We start from the raw sequence: 15,370 nt of genomic DNA on the forward strand, positions 1-15,370 counted from the left end.
TGGACTGACTTACTGTAGATACCTTGATTATCCCAGCCTGAGCAGATGCTCTGATCAGAGTTTGACATCCGATTAATTAAGAATGAGGAAGAGGATTATTACGTAACGAACGCATTGTGTTTTGTAGTCAAGTTCACTCAGTGCATGGGTCAATGGGGAAAAATATGAAACAGGAGGGGCACCTGAGTGGCTCAGTTGGTTAAGCGTGTGCCTTCGGCTCAGGTCATGATCCCGGAGTCCTGGGATCAAGCCCCGCATCGGGCTACCTGCTCTGCGGAAAGCCTGCTTCTCCCTCTCCCACTCCCCCTGTTTGTGTTCCCTCTCTCGCTCTCTAATAAATAAATAAAATCTTTTTAAAAAATTAAAAAAAATATGAAACAGGAGACTTGGTGGGACAGGGTGAGAGCCTTCCAAAAGTTTCAGCTACAAACCCAAATAGACAAAAACAGAAGAGAGACATAGTAATACCTTTAAAAGGAACAAACCAAGCCAGTCTCCCCTCTTCCGGGATCCTAGAATTTGTGGCACGCACACAGGGACAAGGACAAGAGGTGTGTGGTGTCCCCACCGGGGCCAGCGGACAATTGCTTCCCTTGTGGCCTTTGCTGGTTGAAGAGGCCAGGCCCCCTCTAGGCAGGCAGCTTTCCTAGCAGCTCTGTCCCCTCCCCAGCACACCTGGTTGACCAAGCCCGGGAGCCCAGCCAGACCGCGGGGACTTACCTTGCCCACTCGGTTGATGGCACAGGTGAAGCAGTGATTTGCAATGGCCGCATTTCTGGCCTCTACTGGCCACAGGGACTCACTGTGAGGGAGAAGCGAGAGGAACCAGGTGGCTGACTTCCCAGCCAGACGGGCTGGGTGCTCGCTCCCGAGCTACAGCCAGGCTGCCAGCCTTCTCAGCTCTGCAGCGGGGATGGCCAGGGAGACTGGTGTGGCTGCAGGTGTCCCCAAACCCATGGGCAGGCCAGCTTGTCCCGTGCTCAAGCCCAAGCAGCCTTTTGGGGCAGGTCTGCTGCAGGCCAAAGCAGCCCTGAGCCGCAGTTTTCTTTTCTGAAACTTCCTGAAAGGGATATTGTCAGGACTGACCACACCGGTGAAGCTTCTAGAGGGGGCTGCATGGCAGAAACTCCGTAACTGCTCGTTCTCTCTCCTTCCCTCCTCCTGGGTTGGGTGAGGAACTCACCTTCCGGGCTGGTCAGGGCCTCACCTGGCAAATGTCAGAAGGGAGCTGGGGGCCTAAGGGCTCATGCACAGCCCTCTGTGGGCTCCAACTGCTGCCCTAATCCCTATCCTGCTCTGTTGCCTTGCAAAGCAGTCCCCAGAGCAAACAGGAAACCTGAAAGGAATTTAGGTAACTGGAAAGGGTAGTAGATTCTGTAGCAGATGTCATCTCCCCTGAGCCGGTCCCCATCTCCCAGTGCTTTCCTATTTTCCTCTCCTGAATCCCGAGACTCTAAGCAGAGGCTCCTTGGCCCTCTTACTGGCCCAGAAAGGAGGCACCACAAGGGCACAGCTGAGCTGTGGGCCTTCCTCAGTTCGGCGCCCACAAAGGTAGGATAGGATGAGAAGTGATGTCCCAACTGAAGACCCCGCCCTTCTCCGGCCCACCAACTACAATATGCCATGGAGTCCAGTGGGCCTTTTTGTCACTAATTATCTCTTGTCTGAGGAACAACATCATTAGGATTCTGGATTGACAGGTGTAATGCCCACTTAGAAACACTAAGTGACTGGGAGCAAAATGCCCTGGAATCTTTCTTCCTGTCAGTGTGCACCTGGTTTAAACCGGGAGTAGGTGGAGGGAGTGGGTGCTTGACAAGCCTAATTCTCAGGAGGATTCACGAGTCTGGAAAAAAAAAATCACAGGCTTGATTGAGGGGACTCATTTGCTGCTTTTTTTCCCCCAGCTGCTAAGCCAAGCTGACAAAACTTTTAAGAAAGGCTTTTTATAGAAACACACCCGTAAAATGACATTTTCAGGAATTAAATAGACAGTTGCAGGGTGAGTGCCATAAAACATCTTTCTTGCAATTCTCCTGGGAGGGTACGTTGCGTAGGACTCAAACCCACAGCTGGCAATAAAACTTAGGCTCTCCAAACAAGCAAGGGAGAGGAAGCTGGAGGTTCATGAGAGCCCAGCGTGTGCGGGAATCATGGAGAGCCCACTGGGGGCATGGGGACATCTGCCTTATTCCCAGTGTGGCTACACTAGCCCCTAAAAATAATCATGGTGGGAAGAAGACATGCACTGAAGGGATGAAGGCACGACTCTCCTATTCACACACATATGTGGCCGAAATCTTAGACCACATGGGCTGCATGGCGCCATCAGGACGACTCTGTTCATGAAAACACACTTCAATTCTATTGTGTGCTTAGAACTGTGGGACCCCCAAAATGAGTGAGAACACCCCACCAACCCACAGAGCATGTGGGAGTCGGGGGGACAGGACATGCCGGAGAAGGGATGGATGGTTCCAGAAGCCATTGTTTATGTGCAGCTGGTGGGGATTTGCCTGACCTTGTGCTGAAAAACATTCACCATCAATTCCATAAATAATCATTTATCATTTTAAGAAAACCACCCAGAATCCCACCATCCTAATAAACCATCTGTTGTAATTTTTCTACACTCCACATCTATCCTTGGCAAGAAATGTTTACAGAGCTCTGACCGCAGCCTGGAAACATCTTTCTTTGCTCACAGGCTCTTGTCATGAGACTGCATTATCTTCAGAATGACTTTTGAGTGGCTGTGCACGAACATGGAAGAGATGGGCTGAAATTTACCTAACCCTGACATTTCTCTCACCTCTAGCTCTTTTATTATTATAAATAAAGCTGCCAGAAACATCTTCATGCATACAGCCTTTTCCTCCTCTTTTAGACACTCTGTCAGGTAAAGTTTTAGGAGTATAATTATCCGGTCAAAGGGTGTGAACATTTTGGGAGCTCATGAAACATACCACTTTCCAAAGGACCTGTTACCGTTTTAACTGACAGCCTCATCATACCCTTGAAAGGCACGAGTTGGATGATTGTTGGTCGAGAAAGGAAAATCAATAATTTTTAATAAGCCTAATAGGCTGCTGAAGACGCAAGCAGTTATGTGCATATTACATTGGGGTGCTTCTGTGTGCTTAATTGGGGCTAATAAAAGCCCGACAGAATAAGGTCAGGGATGCGGCCGTCTGAGCCTGAGTCCTCAGCTTTGCCTGCCTTGGGCCAAGAGCCAGTTCAGGCAGAGATGCTCAGCGCATTGGCTTCAGGTTCCTCGAGGGACCCCTGCAGGTAGATGGCGCTTGCTGAATGCCTTACACATGGCTGGCAGGAGGAGGTTGCTCCAGGGGCCTGGCCCAGAGGTTCTGCCCAGGTCCGGATGCTGGATGACCACTAATTACCCTACGTCACAACTGCCTTTGGATTCTGTCATAGTAACCAAGGTGCCATGAGGCCCCAGGGAGATTCTTCAGGGGATGTCGAAGACGAGTTTTTTCCCCTTCTGCCCAACAGCACCCCTCCGGGACACAGACAGAAACTTCGGGTGCACGGAGGGGGCAGCTGACCTGAGGTAGCCCACTAGGTTTGCGTTCTGGCTCATTGAGGGACCTGCTGTGCAAATCAGAATGCTGTGGGGATGTCGCTCTTGAGAAGGGGGCACAGTGCTTAGAAGAAAAGGTAAAGTAAATGTCACATTCTGACCTTCAGAAGAAATTAGACTGCAATTTAGTCAAGAGAGAAGAGTGACAGGGGTAGGCTGGCAGGGAACTCAAAGCTGCCCACCAGAACTGTCCCAGCTGCTCCCCACCGAGGGATCGGGGCCCTCCCCACCACCAGCGTCCCACTGCTAGGGCATTGGCAACCAGGACAACGAGAGTGAAAGCCAGCACCTCCTCATTCAGGAATCCTGCTTTGGAGGAAGTGAGTTGGGGAGAAAGATATTTGCACATAATTCCTAGAGTTCTGGTACTTGTTAATGATGCAAAACTGGAAACCACCCAAATACTCAGCCATTGGGGAAGAGAGAAGCAGCGGAAGTGCAGTCATGCTGGGTCATCTTAGCTCACCCACCATTATTAAATGAAGGGCCCCAGGGGTCTTGTGCAGGGGCCCAGGAACTGCCAGGGCCCGCCCCCCCACTGCCCTCATCAGGATAGATTTATCTGTTTCAGGATGAGGCTAACACCGAAACTCGTGTTAGGTGTTAGAAGAAAACACTTTGCTGGTTAAAAACAAATTTCAGAGCCACTTGGCTGATCTCTTAAGGACCCTCTCGGCTTTGATTCTCTCATTGGCTTGTTCCCTCGTCCAGGTGTCTGCCCTCCACGTGCTGGATGTCGCAGACAAGAGGCTTAGGAATCCGTGGTCCCTCTGTGAGGGAGCACAGTGGCCGTGACAGGGAAGGGGGCTAATTCTGGCCAGGCACCTACTATGCTTTGGGCACTTTAGAAGAGGAACTTTTTGGAAGCCTGACAATTATGGCGTGAGTGGAGGGGGACTGTTATCCTCTCAGTGTTCAGAATAATAGCAAAGGAATAGTATTTTACAGCAAAGCAGTTCTCAGCGGGGGGGGGGGGGGGATCTTAATTGATGTTGAGTATTTTTTTTTTTTCACAGTTCTGAAATATACAACACGCAATCCCATGGCTCAGATTTGTTAGACAACCTGGTGGCCTCACTTGCCTGCTACAGTTTACCAAACCCACCTCTGAACCCTGCTGCTTGGCCATGAGCCGAAGAGAGCTAGGTCCCAAGAACCCTCCCAGATCCTACTTGCTGAGAGACCTGAGTGCTCCAATGGTGGCTGAGGGGTTGAAGATGATCTCAGCCCCGTTGATGCTGTACATGAGCCAGTTGAGAGGATGGTGCCGCCCATAGCAGATGTTCACCGCAATCCTCCCGAACTGAGTCTGGAACACGGGGTGTCCGAGGTTTCCCTCCATGTAGTAAGTTGACTGAAAAACAAAGGGCCATGTATGAAAGCCTCTGATCTGTACAATTTCTCTTTCTTTAGACCTGACAGAAAAAAAGAAAATATTGCCAGGACTCCAAAAGTAACAATCTTGGCTGTGACTCTAAGTTCCCAAATTTCAATCTGCTAAAAAAAAAAAAAAAGAGAGAGAGAGAGAGAGAAAAAAACCAAAGAAACCAGACAGAATAACTGGGAAATCACCATGGTTAATTTTTTCCCCACAATTTCTTTTGTGGCACGTCCAAAAAATCCCCGAAGCAACTTCCCACAGTATTTTAAGGACAAACTTTGGTTAGGTTTCAGTCATGGTACAACGAATGGTCAAGGTTTGGTCAATGTTAACATGAGTTAGTCAATGTCTTCACCAACCACATGTTCCTATGAAGAATGTCAGTGCTGAAGGGACTGGAAACTCATACAGAGCAATCCCCGCCTATTGGGGGAGAACACCACGGCCTCAGTGGCCATGCGACTTGTCCAGCTGATGAAGGCCAATCTGAGACTAGAGCTCACACCCTGAAAGTACTCTCCTCCACAGAGCTCCCTGGGCATCCTGCCCGGGACTAGGGACGTCCTGCCATGTCTGCCTCTCTGCCTGCCCCCTTGGGGCATTTTCATGGCTGGCACTGTGGAGGGGCTAGAGGGCTAGTTGGGGTCCCAAACAGATCTGCTCCCAGAACGTTTTGCTTCTTCCCATTAATTTCAAAATGTGTTAGGGTCAGGCAGCAACCAGGATGTGTACATGTGGTGGACACTGGAGTAGATCCTGGTGTGTTGAGACAAGCCCTTCACCATCTGCTGGGAGCTAAAGATTAATCCCAGGGTAAACAGGTGATGAGCACATCTTCCCACCCCACCTCCAGCTGTCACTGAGAGACACCAGGGTTTTTTTTATCCCTAGGGAACGCCATCTAGCTCTGTAGGTCCATCCTTGTCCTTCTGACCATCCTGGGAGTGTGGTTGGAACACCCACAATCAGGGAGGGCAGCAAAGGACTGGGTATATCACATTCTGAACAACTGTATTTATTGCAGGTCAAGTTCAGGTTTCATATCTTAGGTATTAGGTAGAGTCCACCCCTCTTCACCCAATCCACCCATGCATTGGCATTAACTAATCATAATAGCTCTCCTCACTTATACCTTGATCACGGGCACAAAGCTTTACCTAATGCCCATGTGCACAGATACACGCATTTACCTCCTGCCATCCCAACACATCGACGTGGCTAAGAGCTCACGTGACTTATGAACAAGGACTCCCACTTCCCAAACGAGGGCTAGACTGTGACAGGTGAGGAGCTCAGAGCCCGAAAGGGGCTGCAGGAATCATTTCACATTTGTGCACTATTTATTTTATTTATTTTGGTTTTAATCTATATACCACTTACCTCAGAGATGAATTTAAGAAAGCCAAGTCAGGTTATATTAAAAAAAGAAATACCCAGGGGCACCTGGGTGGCTCAGTGTCTTCAGCCCAGGTCATGATCCCAGTGTCCTGAGACAGAGTCCCGCACTGGGCTCCCTGCTCAGCAGGGAGTCTACTTCTCCCTCTGCCTCTGCCCCTCCCCCTGCTCACGCTCTCTCTCTTGCTCTCTCTCACTCTCTCTCAAATAAATAAATAAAATCTTAGGGGTGCCTGGGTGGCTCAGTTGGTTAAGTGTCTGCCTTCGGCTCAGGTCATGATCCCCAGGTCCTGGGATCGAGCCCTGCGTTAGGCTCCTGGCTCAGTGGGGAGTCTGCTTCTCCCTTTCCTGCCTCTCCCCTTCTCTCAAATTAATAAATAAAATGTTTAAAAAAAATAATAAAATAATAAAAAATTTTTTTAAATTAAAAATTTAGGGACGCCTGAGTGGCTCAGTCGGTTGAGCGTCTGCCTTTGCCTTGGGTCGTGATCCCAGGGTCCTGGGATTGAGTCCCACATCCGGCTCCTTGCTCAGTGGGGAGCCTGCTTCTCCCTCTGCCTGCCTCTGTCTCTCTCTCTCTGATAAATAAATAAATTAAAAATTAAAAATTTATTTTTATATAATAATTTTATATAAAATTGTATTTAAAAAATTTTAAAAAAAGAAATATCCCTCTGTGCTTGGTGTTTGGGACTCACCCAGGAGTCCCATTCAAATCTCATCTCTCCATGTGATCACTACAGCCATACTGTGTCCAGTGTTGTGTGACGGGACATGATCCAACACAGGATTTCCCTCGTGGAAAGATCCACAGGCAGGTGTGGACCGAAGGGCCAGTAAGCTGAGCGGGTTTTTGTAGGGCCGGCTCACCTCGTTGAAGTCGCCCACTCTGGGGATGTGGTTTTTCCTGGTCTTTCCCAGGACTGCTCCGGAATTGGAGATCACCACGGCTGTGTTCCACAGAACGTCCCCGTGCTCTCTGTCTCGTTCCAGGATAGGAGATACCACCACCATGTCATGCTTCTTTGCCAGCTGGAAAGATGAGGAATGTAGCAGAGTCATACTTTTAAATCAACCGTCAGAGTTGTTTTTTTTTTTATTGAATAATTAAATGATCCTACTAAATAATTTGACTTGGTTTAGAGCTATCTATCATTTGTATTTGTTCTTTGGAAGGCTGAATGCCAGCGTTGTCCTGATGCCCAAGCTGAGCTAAGTAAGAATAACTGTTGTCCTTGTGTCCTGTCGGTGGAAATGTAAAATGGTGCAGCGGCTGTGGAAAATAGTATGGCAGTTTCTCAAAAAAATTAAAAATAGAACTACCATATGATCTAGAAGTCCCACTTCTGGGTATATATCTGAAAGAGTATCTTGAAGAGATATTTGTACACCAATGATCATCGCAGTACTCTTCATAAGAGCCAAGAAGTAGAAGCAACCCAAAAATCCACTGAGGGATAAATGAATAAATAAAATGTGGTACATTTGGTGTGTCTGACTGGCTCAGTTGGCAGAGCATGTGACTCTTGATCTTGGGGTTGTGAGTCTGAGCCCCACATTGGCTGCAGAGATTACTTAAAAAAAATCTTAAAAAAAAATAAAAATAAAATCTTTTAAAAATATGGTATATCCATACAATGGATATTATTCAGCCTTAAAAAGGAAGGAAATCCTGTCATCACATGGATGACATGTGATTCACATGACACCATGAGCCTTGGAGACATTATGCTACATGAAACAAGCTGGTCACAACAAGACAAATACTAAATGAGTCCACTTACGTGAGGTATTCTAAAGTAGTCAAATTCATAGAAACAGGAGGTAGGATATTGGCTGCCAGTAGCTGGGGGTGAATGGAGAGTTGTTTAATGGGTACAGAGTCTCAGATTTACAAGATGAAAAAGTTCTGGAGATCTGTTTCATAACAATGTGAATGTACTTAGCACCCCTGAACGATACACTTAGAAATGGCTGAGATGGTAAATTTTATGTGCTGTTTACCACAATAAAAAAAAAAAAAGAATATTCCTCATACTTTTCACCATACCAACCAAGCCAAACCAAACTCTTTGATGCTGAATTCCTTTTGTCTCAAATAAGAACATTAAGGACCTGGTGACCATCAGGATAAGCAGCCCCAGATGGTCATTTGTCCTCAACTCTAACTAGCCTGTCACCGCCTCTGGCCTTAAGGATGGAGAAAGGCACAAAGGGCAGAAGGTGATGTTCCAAGTCATGTAAGGGCATCCATGGGTCCTGGGCCCCTCTCGATGCAGACAGGTGTCCTCTGGTAACAGTTCTCATCCCCTACTCCCCCTTTCCTCTTCTTCTGGCCCTGGTTCAAGTGTGTCGTCTACAGTCACCACTTAATCAGTCCCCTCTCTTTTATCCACAGCACAGAATCAACAACCTGGCAGATGACAGATTTTTTTTCTGATAGCATGAGAACGCTGATGTTTGGAATTGCGGCTCAGTTTTGATAGAATCACTATGATTACAGTTCTGCTCAAAAAAATCCCCTAAAAATACTTATAAAATCTGAAATGGGACATGGAGAAGTGAAAAAAGTGCTTTGTTAAGAATAAGGATAAGTCATCATTCGTAACCTCTTTGTTGTTATGGGTTGGGTTTGTGTGTGTGTGTGTGAGAGAGAGAGAGAGAGAACTGCTTTTTTTTTTTTTTTTTTTAAAGATTTTATTTGTTTGACAGAGAGAGACACAGCGAGAGAGGGAACACAAGCAGGGGGAGTGGGAGAGGGAGAAGCAGGCTTCCCGCTGAGCAGGGAGCCCGGTGAGGGGCTCGATCCCAGCACCCTGGGATCATGACCCGAGCCGAAGGCAAACGCTTAACGACTGAGCCACCCAGGTGCCCCGAGAACTGCTTTATTAGGATATAATGCACATGGTACAAAATTCATCCTTTTAAAGTGTGCTGTTCGGGTCACTGCTGATGGGCGAGGGGGGAAAAAAAGTGTGCTCTGGGTGGCTTTTAGTACATCCACAGAGTTGTGCAACCATCACCACAATCTGATTTTAGAACATTTTCATTACCCCCAAATGGAAACCCCATACCCATTAGCAGTCACTCCCCATCCCTCTCTCTGCCCAGCAACCATGTCTTTCTGCCTCTATTCATTTTCCTACTCTGGACATTTCATATCAGTGGGGTCAAACAACATTATAAGGTTTTAACAAAGAAAAATGAAGACTGATCTCGGTACTGATGAGACAAGCCACATAGAGAAGCTTACATAATGCAGGCAAACAACTTGGGCAGCAGCAGAGGTCCGGACAAGGAATCAACCTCATCCCTGGTCCCCGAAGGCCACCTCTGCCACTTGCCAATGGCAGAACCTGCCGTGGGAGGTCACCCCTCCCTGGGCTGCAGCTCCCTCACCTGAAAAAGCCATTAAGGGCCCTTTTAGCTCTGAAAGTCTATGATTTCAAGTTAAAGTACACTAAAAAAAAGGGCAGCAAATAGTCTTATCTAATCTCATTTGGCAAAACAAGCACCAAATGGGTGCATTTTCCATGGTGAAGGGCCACATCCAGTCTGTACCTTCTGACAGAATCTGCTGGTGGGTCCGTCCTCTGCTGACTCAGCAAATTCCGTCCAAGGAAGCTTCTCTCTCGTACAGAAGGCAAAGGGCATAGCTGTGAAGAGGAGAAAGTCAGAATCACATCCAACACTCATGACCTCGGAGGGGGCGCTCCTCAGCCCAGCTGTTGAGGGCCTGCACAAGATAACAAGTCTCCCGAGGGTCTCAGCCTGGTTTCTGGGTCCTGTGTCCCCGAATGTGAGCACCAGGCAGACCCTAACCTTCTAGGCTTCATAGCAAAACAAAGGGCTGGGCCAAATTTCTTTACTGCAGTCTTTTTTTTTTAAGATTTATTTTTTTAATTTATTTATTCATGAGAGACAGAGAGAGAGAGAGGCAGACTCCCCAGGAGCAGAGAGCCCGATGTGGGACTCGATTCCAGGACCCCATGACCTGAGCCAAAGGCAGACGCTCAACCATCTGAGCCACCCAGGCACCCTCTTTACTGCAGTCTTAAAAACAATTGAATTTAGGGAAAAAACAATTCAGGGACTTGAATAGATATCTGCATAATCATTTCATAGAAGCACTATTCACAACAGCTGAAAGATGGAAGTAACCCAAGTGTCCACTGATGGATGAATGGATAAACCAAATGTGGTATGCATCCATACAATGGAATGTTATTCAGCCTTAAAAAGCAGGAACTTCTTTTTTTTTTTTTTTTTTTAAGATTTATTTATTTATTTGAGAGAGCAAGAATGAGAGAGAGAGAGTACATGAGAGAGGGGAGGGTTAGAGGGAGAAGCAGGTTCCTTGCTGAGCAGGGAGCCCGATGCGGGACTTGATCCTGGGACTCCAGGATCATGACCTGAGCTGAAGGCAGTCGCTTAACCAACTGAGCCACCCAGGCGCCCCAAAAAGCAGGAACTTCTGACACATGCTATAATATGGGTGAGGCTCAAAGACATTATGCTAAGTGATACATCAGTCATAAAAGGACAAATGCTATAGGATTCCACTTAGATGGGGGTACTTAGGATAGCCAGATTCATAGGGACAGAAATTAGAATGGTGGTTGCCAGGGGTTGGATGGGGGAGGACAGAGTTTCAGTTTGGGAAGAGGAAAAAATTCTGGAGATGAATGATGGTGATGGTTGCACAACAGTGTGAATGTGCTTAATGCCACTGATCTGTATAAAAATGACTAAAGTGGTAAAGTTGATCTTATGTATATTTTACTCTGGATCCCAAACTGCTGGCCAATCTGCGGGTTGGTATAAGCATAGCCAAGACTCCCTGGGGAAAGTGTCAGAGGGCCACTGAGGATGGCCCCGGGGACCCTGGGCACATCACCACAGAAATGTTCCTCCTCACGGGGATAGAGAGGCTTGTTCAGGAACAAGAAAAGCCACTCACTTAATGAACTCCCATAAGAAGTCAGGGAACCGCTGGATGACGGACTGAATGTTCCCCAAGGATAAATGCATTATTCCCATGTTCTCTGGCTAGATGCCATCAGGGGGCTAATTAAATAAGAAATTTCATTAAATTCATAAACTGATTTTTGTTTGCTTTTTATTTTTCAAACAGCAGGTACCTACATATGGAGTAACAATTCACAGAATACTACACATACTGGGTTCAAAATGATGCTTGCCTTTGTCGGGGAGAGTGGGGGCTGCAATGGGGGTGGGTACAGGGATTTTTGGCTACGTGTGTTCCACCGCTCCCATACACTCTAGTGTCGGCCAGTCTGATGGTGTGAGCTGGTAAAGCTCCATGATTAAATATGCATTTCCCTCACCTATGGGTGGAGCACCTTGCCACATGGTCACTGGCCTTTCTGGGTTCATCCTCTAGGCAGTCTTGTTCCTAACTCTGCCCGTTTCCTACCAGGCTGTTTGTCTTTTTCTTCTTGCTTTGGATGACTGAATTCTTTGTTTGGACCAATTCTGTATACTCTTTAGACCTTCCTCCTTCCAATAACCCAAGTCCATTTTCTTTCAGGCAGCTTAGCCTAATGGAAGTTTCCAGATGCTTGCTATGGTTCACGTCGCTCTGAACTGACTAACCTGCAGGGATGGTATTCAGGAAGCAGCGTGACGTGCATGGCAAGTGCCTCACGTGGTCACGGCATGGGGCGGGTGGCCTGTTTGGGGTTACTAATTGTAGTCAACCTTTCCCAAACGTGGGCCATGGGCCCAGTAATAGGCAGCTGGTCCCCATATCCTTGTGAAGTAGGGAAGACTCTCCTCATTTCACAGAGAAGGAAGAGAAAAGAAGCATCAGTCTCCCAATTCCTTTCAGTTGTAGGATTGCTGGTCCTAAGATACGGCCAGCGTGAAGAGGTTACCAATGGCACCACTACCATCTTGGCCACCTAGGCCCTGCCAGTAACAGCCCCAGGGGCCTTGGCCTCAGGCTCAAGACTCCCCAGGCCTACCTTCAGGAAAGAGGGAGAGACTATTTTAAGGAAGCCAACGGAAAAAGCTGTTAATGACAAAAAAGATCCTTAATGACCATTTATTCTCCGCTTTCAGCACATTAGGAGAGACTCAAATACCCCAAGAGAATAAAACCTCCCTTTCTGACTTCATTTCAGGTTGCTAAGCTCTCCAAATTTCTCCATTTCCATTTTAATGGTTTCTTTTCCTGTTTACACAACCTCTGTAAACAAACTTTCCGAAGAGGAATGGGGAATGGAGGTTGGCAGGAGGCTGGCTGCAAAGTCCAACTCCAAGCTTTCAGATTAGAGGGGAGAGAGGATTCCTTATTTATTGAACCAACACTCCATTAGTCAGGCTCTAAATTTAGACCTGGCCCTGCCCTCAGGAGCTGCCAGCCTAGATGAGGGGGGAGCTCAATTATAACCTCGTGTGGCTGCACGATTTCACAGAGTGCTCAGTTCTATGCAGGGGAATTCCCGGGGTCCCCCAAAGAAGGGGGTGTCTGTGCTAGACCTTGATGGATGACTGGGAGTTTTCCAGATCCAAGAAAAGGAAGAAGTTGGTGAAACCATCCCGTAAACATTTTGTCTGTCACGTAGCAGGGATTGTTCATTAAAGATAAAGCATTTAAAGATAAAGCTGAGCCTGAGTGCCTCAGTCAGTCAGGCGTCCGGCTCTTGATTTTGGCTCAGGTCATGATCTCAGGGTCGTGGGATCACACCCTATGTCCGGCTCCCTGCTCAGCGGGGTGTTTGCTTGAGATTCTCTCTCTTCCTCTCCCTCCACCCTCTCCCTGCAACTTGCGCTTTCGTGCTCTCTCTCTCTAACAAATAAATAATTTTTTTTTAAAGATAAAACAAGGGTGGGGGAATGGATAAACAAACTGTGGTCTATCCATATGGTGGAATATTATGCAGCCATAAAAAGGAAGGGCATTCTGACACTTGGCACAACATGGATGGACCTCGAAAACATTGTTCTAAAGTGAAATAAGCCAGTCACAAAAGGACAAATACTATGATTCCACTTACATGAGGTCCCTAGAGTAATCAAATTCATAGAGATAGAAAGTTGAACAGAGATTATCAGAGGTGCAGGATGGAGGGGTATTATTAAATGAGTACAGAGTTTTTGTTGGAGATGTTGAAAAAGTTTTGGGTATAGATAGTGGTAATGGTTACACAACTTTGTGAACGCATTTAACGTCACTGAATTGTACACTTAGCAATGGTTAAAGTGATGAATATTATGTTATATATATTTTATTATAGTTAAGTATGTTTAATGTTAAAAAATAGGGGTGCAAAGATACAAATGTAGGGATCCGAAGGGGTAAGTGCACCCCGATGTTTATAGCAGCAATGTCCACAATAGCCAAACTGTGGAAAGAGCCAAGATGTCCATCGGCAGATGAATGGATAAAGAAGAGGTGGTATAGATATACAATGGAATATTATGCAGCCATCAAAAGGAATGAGATCTTGCCATTTGCAACGGCATGGATGGAACTGGAGGGTATTATGCTGAGTGAAATAAGTCAAAAAGAGAAAGACATGTATCATATGACCTCACTGATATGAGGAATTCTTAATCTCAGGAAACAAACTGAGGGTTGCTGGAGTGGGGGGTGGGGTGGGAGGGATGGGGTGACTGGGTGATAGACACTGGGGAGGGTATGTGCTCTGGTAAGCACTGTGAATTGTGCAAGACTGTTGAATCTCAGATCTGTACCTCTGAAGCAAATAATACAGTATATGTTTAAAAAAAAAAAAAAAGAAGAGGCGAGCAGGAGGGGAAGAATGAAGGGGGGGATATCGGAGGGGGAGATGAACCATGAGAGACTATGGACTCTGAAAAACAAACTGAGGGTTCTAGAGGGGAGGGGGGTGGGAGGATGGGTTAGCCTGGTGATGGGTATTGAGGAGGGCACATTCTGCATGGAGCACTGGGTGTGATGCACAAACAATGAATCACGGAACACTACATCTAAAACTAATGATGTAATGTATGGTGATTAACATAACAATAAAAAATTTAAAAAAAAGGGGGGGGTGATAATTAGAATGGGAAAAATAAACTAACACCACACAATGACCTCATGGAGTTTATGGTCTAATGGAAGAGGCAGACAAATCAAAAGTGTTGCCCAAATGAGTGAAAGTATAAGTAACTGGGAACATGGAAAATGAGATGAACTTCTGGGTACAGATGGCAGACTGGATGCACGCCTTTGCTCTTTTCTGTAGCCGCACCAAATGACAGTAAAGGGACTTTTATGCAAAGGTACAAACCCATGAGGATGAAGCACTGAGAAAAGGACAAGAGCAACAGAATACGGGAGGCTGGAGAGCCAAGGGATGAGGGTAGATATTGTGATAGATCGACCCAGAAAATTCAGGCTTCCAGCAGTAGAGGAAGCCATATACTGTTCTCCACCATACACCCTTAGAAAGTTGAGGAGTCAGAGGTACCATTGGGCTCTGAAGGTGGGGAAGCAGCGAGGGGTAACAAACAAAAGTTGGTCAAAAGTCTGCTTAAAAAGCAGTCAGAAGCCCAGATCCCTCCTCCACTGCACAAGGCTGTCATGAGTCCCTCCCACCCCAGCAGAAGGCTAGAGGCTCATTCTCTGGAGGTGCTTAAACAGAAGGCCTCTGGCCTTGGGGAAGCCAGGACAGATGAAGACGAGTAGAGTGTCAAAAACAGAGGCATTCAGTAAACATTGGCACACTGGACCCCTATCCTCCTTCTCTTCTTGGCAGGAGGTAAGAAGAATCTTCTCTGGGGACTCTGACCAGCCTGAAAAGAATGACCCAAAGACACTACTATGAAGGAATAGCTAACAAACAGCTAAACCAAGTCACCCTCTCATGAAGCTCAGTGGGAAGGAACTCTTCCCACAAACTCAGAGTTTGCAATCAGCTTTTTAACCCCCAATTCTTAAAATATAAGCAGCTGGGGAAAAAAGACCAATTTGGAGTAAGTAGGAAATGTGCAAGGAGAAA

At 46.8% G+C, this 15,370-nt stretch overlaps 2 protein-coding genes across 2 annotated transcripts in view; one reads left to right on the plus strand and one right to left on the minus strand.

The window, feature by feature from the left end:
* GUCD1 (guanylyl cyclase domain containing 1) overlaps positions 1-6,444 on the plus strand; it is a 34,485-nt gene extending 28,041 nt beyond the window's left edge. The window contains exon 6 of the mRNA XM_034989253.1: positions 4,618-6,444. Within this exon, the coding sequence (XP_034845144.1) occupies positions 4,618-4,661 (44 nt within the window). The 3' untranslated portion in view covers positions 4,662-6,444. The remainder of the gene's footprint in view (positions 1-4,617) is intronic.
* UPB1 (beta-ureidopropionase 1) overlaps positions 1-15,370 on the minus strand; it is a 30,375-nt gene that overhangs the window by 4,872 nt on the left and 10,133 nt on the right. The window contains exons 4-7 of the mRNA XM_034989249.1: positions 9,939-10,033; positions 7,248-7,409; positions 4,786-4,955; positions 721-802 (exon numbers count right to left, since the gene is read on the minus strand). Coding sequence (XP_034845140.1) covers positions 721-802; positions 4,786-4,955; positions 7,248-7,409; positions 9,939-10,033 — 509 coding nt within the window. The remainder of the gene's footprint in view (positions 1-720; positions 803-4,785; positions 4,956-7,247; positions 7,410-9,938; positions 10,034-15,370) is intronic.

The sequence above is a fragment of the Mirounga leonina genome, unplaced genomic scaffold (genome assembly GCF_011800145.1).
Source record: "Mirounga leonina isolate KUSES-001 unplaced genomic scaffold, KU_Mleo_1.0 Mir_481, whole genome shotgun sequence".
Classification (NCBI taxonomy): Eukaryota; Metazoa; Chordata; class Mammalia; order Carnivora; family Phocidae; genus Mirounga; species Mirounga leonina.